Below are 5,878 nucleotides of genomic sequence, written 5' to 3'. Positions count from 1 at the left end.
TCAGTTAGGCAGCGTATCAAGTCCCAGGGATGCTGCGTGCTGCTTGGCCCGCAGCCGCAGGTTCTCGATGCTCGTGGTTTTACTGTTCAGGGCAGCCGAGGAAGGCGCCAGGCCTGCGGGGGGCGCAGGCAGCAGCGGGGACCCCCACACGCCCTGGTGGGCAGCGGCGGCCGCTGACAGCGACTGGTAGTACGACTGGCAGTGCAGTGAGCCCAGCGGGGCCACGTTGACGCCCAGGTAGGGCACGGCGGCGGCGGCGGCCGCGGCGGCGGGGGCCGGGCCCCCCACTTCGAAGGACGAGTAGTGCACCAGGTTGCTGGTGGCAGCCATGTGCTGGCGGAACTGCTCCTGCAGACGGAAGAGGCTCAGCGGGGAGGAGGAGTAGGAGTGGGAGGGGCCCAGGAGGCCGGCCCCGGGGGCTGCAGGCGGCAGGGCCAGGCTGCCCGGGGAGTCTGCAAGCAGAGAATCAAGAACCGGGGACTCAGGACAAGGGCACTGGTCTGCCAGGAGGGGCTCCCCCGGCCTCGCCTCCCCCTTGGCGCTGTAGACAAGACGGGCTGTGGCTGAAATCACATCCACCCATCTCAGCCAGGGTGTCCCCAGAATCCTGGGAGGGAGGGACCCAAGCTTCCTGACGGCACGGACTCTGCCAGGGCCCTCAGTTCTGACGTCTTAGGGAGTCTCCTTTTCTTGTTTTGGTTTTTGTTGTTTGTTGGGTTTGGTGGGACAAAAGAGTTCTATCGACTCTCAAAATCATTACAACAGAATCAGACTGACAAAGGCAATGGCTGAGCCACAAGCAAATTGGGTGGTGCAGAAGCGTCCACCCCAAGACTCCCGTGCTTTCCAAGGCTGTGCCTCCCCTTTCCCTCTCCTGTCTGCGGTTCCCCTTCCCCTCCAGCCCTCAGCCCCGTCCCCTCCCTGCCTGGATGCAGGGCTTGTGACTGAGATAATGCTTCCTGCCAGAGCTCTACACGTGGCCATCTCTGGTACTCAGCCAATATGCACTGGTACATCTGTGCTGTTGTTAACATACTGGACTGATAAATAGCTTCTACCCTGAGCTCCTCAAGTATCCCTCCCCTGCCACACAGCCCCTCCCCCCAAAATTCCCTTGACCTTGCCAGGATTCAGCGACTAAAGGGGGATCACCTGGCATGGACCTGCTTGGCCGTGTCCTTTCTCTGGGTCAGGGCCAGGGCCACGTGTCCAGAGTTAACTCTGTCTCTGCTCTGACACCCCTGGCAGAGCCAGGCCCCTGGGCGGCTAGACCTGGTCATTCTCCCTAGGCGGGGCCCCAGACCACCCATAGCCCCTACCAAGCCTCACCTGCCTTGGGGCTGCCCCTCTTGCAGCCCAGCCCCTTGCTCTCAGTCCCAGGGCTCTTCTCGGTCTTGGGATCCTCAGCCACTGCCTGGGGGTCTTCCTCCCGGTCTGGCTGGTCTTCGGGGGCCGACTCACTGGCTGACTGCTCAGACAGGCTCAGGTGAAGCTCAGCAGGGGGGTCGCCACTGGGCAGGTTGGGGGGCTGGTCAGTCTCCAGCTGGGTGTCTGGGGTCGGGGCCTCGGTCTTGCCTTCCCCGTGGGATCCCTCAGCCTCCTTCTGCTTCTGGAGCTGCTCTTTCTGCAGGCTGCGCTGCTTCTTCCGGAACTTGGCCCTGCGGTTCTTGAACCACACCTGGGGACAGGGAGAGGGGCTGCAGGAATGGAGGGGACACAGCGGAGTCTTGAAGCAGGGTACTCCCCAAGGGTGTGCAGGATAAGGTCATGCCCACCCTCTGGGAAACACGCACCCACAATCCCTTCCCCAACTCCCCTCCTGTTGCTGCAGTCATTCATGGAGACACCAGGTGCAGTTTGAAATGTTGGCTCCTGGACAGTGGGAAACCAGCCAGTGGGTTGGTGCCTGTCTCCAAGGTCTAGTTGGGCCTTACCTGCACCCGGGCCTCAGGCAGGTTGGTGCACATGGCCAGCCTCTCACGCATCACCACGTCCGGGTAGTGAGTCTTCTGGAAGGTCTTTTCCAGGGCCTCAAGCTGCTGAGCCGTGAACGCCGTGCGGCTGCGACGCTGTTTGCGGTGCTGTGAGCCATAGCGGGCCTCCAAGATGATGTCTTGAAATGTACAGCCGTTGGAGGGCAAGGAGAGGGGGCCCATTTAATTACGGGAAATAGGTTTTAAATCTTACCCTGCTCTGACCCACTGTGGTCCTGCCAGAGCTAGACCCTGGTCTCTTCCCCATGGAAATCACCCATTTCCTCTCCATGTAGCTGGATTTTCAAGATCACTCCATACTATCATTCACTATCAGGCCCACCAGGCTCCCCTATCCCTGGGATTTTCCAGGCAAGAACACTGCAGTGGGTTGCCATTTTCTTCTCCAATGCATGAAAGTGAAAGGTGAAAGTAAAGTCACTCAGTCATGTCCAACTTAGTGACCCCATGAACTGCAGCCTACCAGGCTCCTCCATTCATGGAATTTTCCAGGCAAGAGTACTGGAGTGGGGTGCCATTGCCTTCTCCAACTATCAGGCCCACTGAGCTCTAATTCATCTCTAAGAATGGCTGTGAGGAATATGCCTGAGGGGGATCTTCCTTATTTGGTTTGAGGTGGGTAAGTGGGTGGGTGAGCTTTACCCGAAAATCCATAACGTCCTAGGATAATAAGATATAACATTCTGAGAGTACATGATGCTGGCAATTTGGAAGTCCATGTCACAAATGTTCTGAGAACCAATGACCCTTAGATTCTGGATACCAACAGAATACCGCCCCGACCATGAGAAGCCAGGCCATGAGCTTGGGACCTATCTGCAAGGTCTTGTTAGGAGGAGTCTGACTAGATGGAATTCACTGGCTCTAGATCCTATGTCCTCTGGCTATGAATTTCACCATCCCAGCCTATGAGTCTCTGATGGTAGGACCTGAGGCTTTGGTTTCATATCTCCTCAACAGAAGGGCTGGCTCTGGCAGGGCTGGCAGCCTCAGAAAGGCAAGTTGCATGCAGTCTTAGCCCTTCTAGCTGCTTTTTCCAGGAGGTAAGGACAAAGAGAGAAGGTACTAACCACCACCACAGGCTAGGAGAGGAGACAGGCCTGGTAGACCACAGATTTCATGGTCCTGCCCATGTGCTGAGAACGTGAACTTCCCAGCATATATATCTGCCTGGCGTTGCTATCTACCTCCTGCTCTTCCCTGATAGCTCAGTTGGTAAAGTATCTGCCTGCAGTGCAGGAGACCTGGGTTCGATCCCTGGGTAGGGAAGATCCCCTGGAGAAAGGAAAGGCAACCCACTCCAGTATTCTTGCCTGGAGAATCCCATGGACAGAGGAGCCTGGTGGACTACCGTCCATGGGGTCACAAAGAGTCGGACATGACTGAGCGACTTTCACTTTCACACTCCTGCTCTTCTGCTTGACTAGTCCCGGGAGGATGGACAGTCAACTTCTCTTTCCTGGCCTCCCATAACCCATAAGTGGGCCCTGGGCTATCTATGCTGAAGGGACCCCGAGCTGTGTCAGCCTTTGCACAGGGCCGCCTGCACTTCAGGGACTGGGAAGTCAACACAACACTCTAAACGAGGAAGAAGGAGGCAACTGGGTCTCCAGGAAGCCTCAGACTTTGGACTGCTCCTTCTTCAATGTAAAGAGGGAGCCCTGAACCCCTCACAAACCAGCACTAATCCCAACCTGGACTGAGCCCCGAGCTTATGCTGGTTACACTGGGGAAGGGGAAGGAGAGAAGCCCTCTCAGTGGAACCCTGGGTGCAGGAGCAACAGCTCAGCATCCTGCTGCTGGCTCCAGGGGCTGTAGGTGAGGGCACGGGGTTGCCGCCTGGGAGACCAGACTGCACCATCAGCAAAACCTCCTGCTGGAAGGCAAGGCCTCCATATGAGGGCCCGCCTGGAGCTCGTGTGCCTCCTTCTTTAAGATTAGATTTGGTGTGAGCACTGAATACGCCACTTCCTCTGTCCCTGACCTTTCCTCTCTGAGGCCTGGAACATGGTCAGGATCTATAATGTCACCACCAGGCCAGGCACAGGGAATTCACTCCAAACCAGAGAAGCAGCCATAGCCGGGCAGGCCTGCACACACATTCCCACACTAGAGGCTGATGCTTATCCACAGAAGGTGACCAGGGGCTCGGTTTCATCCTCTGAGCCCTTCCCAGAGCCTTGCAGGGTGGCTGCCCCACCCTCCTTGTCAGGCCAGATCCCCTACCCAGGCCTCACAGCTCATCCCAGTTCTGTGTCTTTCTCATGCTAGTCCCCCTTCCTTACCCCTATAAGGCTGGGCTCCTGCCCCATGCCCTCCAGGAAGCCCTCCCTGAGTGCACCAGCTGATCATGCTTCTCTGGTCTGCCCCACCATTTGATCCTGGCCACATTCTTTCTGCTGTGCCTTCTCATGGGTATATGGGCACCTGGCCTCCCTGGAAGTACCCTAAAGCCCTCCCAGGACCATCTGGCACAGGCCCAGAGCAGTTCATCTGCTGCTTGAGGTTTGGCCTGGGACAAGATGGGGTGGGTGACTTCACCTCTCAGGAACTTATGTTCCCCACCCAAGCCATCAAATCCTTCCCACGTTCACTGAGGGACTCTCACAGCAGAGCAACGGTGGGTGAACAGGAGTAGGGGGGACCAGGCTGTAGCTCTCTCATGGGTGCTTCCCATAGGACCTGGATAATAATTTCCTCTAAGCACCTACTAGTCCCTGCTGAATACCCTACATGTGTTATCTCAAGTAATGTCCCCACCATTCTATGGAATGGGCCCTACCATGTTCCCTGTTTATAAAGGGGGAGCTGAGGTTCAGAGAAGAGAGGAGAGTGGGTAGACCCTACAATGATGGCAAGTCTGCAACTTCAAAGCTCAAATCTTTAGCCATAAGGTCCCATTCTAATCTCCCACCCTAGCCCTGCCTAGATTTAGCCTCACTGAGCCTCCGTTTCCTTGTCCATACAATGGAGATAATAACCTCCCTTTACTAGAGTTGAATGGTTTGATGCACAGAGAGACAGAGAGCAGCTCACGCGGTGCCTGGCCACACAATCAGTGATCAAAACATGGGCGCTGTTACAGAAGTGGTTCCCGGGGCATTCTGGCCATTTCCCAGCTGGAAGGCTCTGGGCTAGTCCCTTACCTCCTCGGTCTCTCCACCTGTGAGAGGCTACTGGGCCCCTCCCTCAGAGGGCTGTTAAGGAAATGTGAAGTAAGGCACAGGGCAGCTCCGGGGCCCAGGGCCCCGGGAAACACGGGTAGTCTGGATACGGACACAGATTTTGCATGACATCTCCCTGTACCATGAGTGACCTGGGTCTTCCTGGGCTTCATTCCCAGTGCTACCTTCTGCCTTCACCTTCCAGACAGAGCCTTGTCCCCCAGATCTCTCCTCCACCCTGCAGCCCCCGTCCCCACAACGGCCCTTACCAGCCAGGCGCTCGGCCAGTGTGAGTGCATGCACTGAGGGCCGGTAGTCGGGGGCATGCTGGGCCTGCTGGGCCGCCTGCTGGTGCAGGTTGTACATGGCGCTGAGCGAGTTCATGGCATGCAGCGAGTAGCCATTCACCCCGTAGTGCTGCATCGCGGCATGTGCCTGCAGACGGGTGGAAGGGAAGGGACGTGAGGCCATGCGGTCACACTCTACCCTGGGAAAGACACCACCCCGGCCCAGACCTTGGATGTCCACCTCACCCCTGAGCTTCTGCCATCTCTTAGAAAAGAGGCCCGCCTTGCCCACAGCTAAGAGCAAGAGGGCTCCTGCCCCTATTTATTTATTCAATCAGCCTCTCATTCACTGATACACACAGCAGGACTTGTGTAGGGCTTAATGCTCTGGGCTCTGCAGTCAGATTGCCTGAGCTGGATGCTCCACCCTGCC

The 5,878-nt window shown here is 57.1% G+C and overlaps 1 protein-coding gene and 1 non-coding gene across 3 annotated transcripts; one reads left to right on the top strand and one right to left on the bottom strand.

The window, feature by feature from the left end:
* On the bottom strand, positions 1–5,590 carry DMBX1 (diencephalon/mesencephalon homeobox 1). Of its 2 annotated transcripts, none has more exons than XM_069570132.1 (4): positions 5,428–5,590; positions 1,935–2,113; positions 1,330–1,678; positions 1–452 (listed from the first exon to the last, which is right to left on the bottom strand). In XM_069570132.1, exons 1-4 carry the CDS (start codon positions 5,579–5,581, stop codon positions 1–3), a joined length of 1,134 nt encoding a protein of 377 aa, XP_069426233.1. In that variant the 5' UTR covers positions 5,582–5,590. The 2 variants fall into 2 exon arrangements, with proteins under 2 accessions (XP_069426233.1, XP_069426225.1); XM_069570124.1 differs by having other exon boundaries at positions 1,935–2,130; positions 5,430–5,581.
* On the top strand, positions 3,192–3,263 carry TRNAC-GCA (transfer RNA cysteine (anticodon GCA)). The gene has a single exon. It is a non-coding gene; the product is annotated as a tRNA-Cys (tRNA).
* Positions 5,591–5,878: the final 288 nt, after the last annotated feature.

The sequence above is a fragment of the Ovis canadensis genome, chromosome 1 (assembly GCF_042477335.2).
Source record: "Ovis canadensis isolate MfBH-ARS-UI-01 breed Bighorn chromosome 1, ARS-UI_OviCan_v2, whole genome shotgun sequence".
NCBI lineage: Eukaryota > Metazoa > Chordata > Mammalia > Artiodactyla > Bovidae > Ovis > Ovis canadensis.
This window is presented reverse-complemented; position numbering and strand designations above follow the sequence as displayed.

Excerpts from the sequence above, each read along its gene's own strand:
- DMBX1 (XM_069570124.1), bottom strand. The coding sequence starts at position 5,581 with ATGCAGCACTACGGGGTGAATGGCTACTCGCTGCATGCCATGAACTCG. Across the intron at positions 2,131-5,429 it reads ACACTGGCCGAGCGCCTGGC|CGGCTGTACATTTCAAGACA; the intron begins TGGTAAGGGCCG and ends CTTGCCCTCCAA. Across the intron at positions 1,679-1,934 it reads TGCCTGAGGCCCGGGTGCAG|GTGTGGTTCAAGAACCGCAG; the intron begins GTAAGGCCCAAC and ends CCCTGTCCCCAG.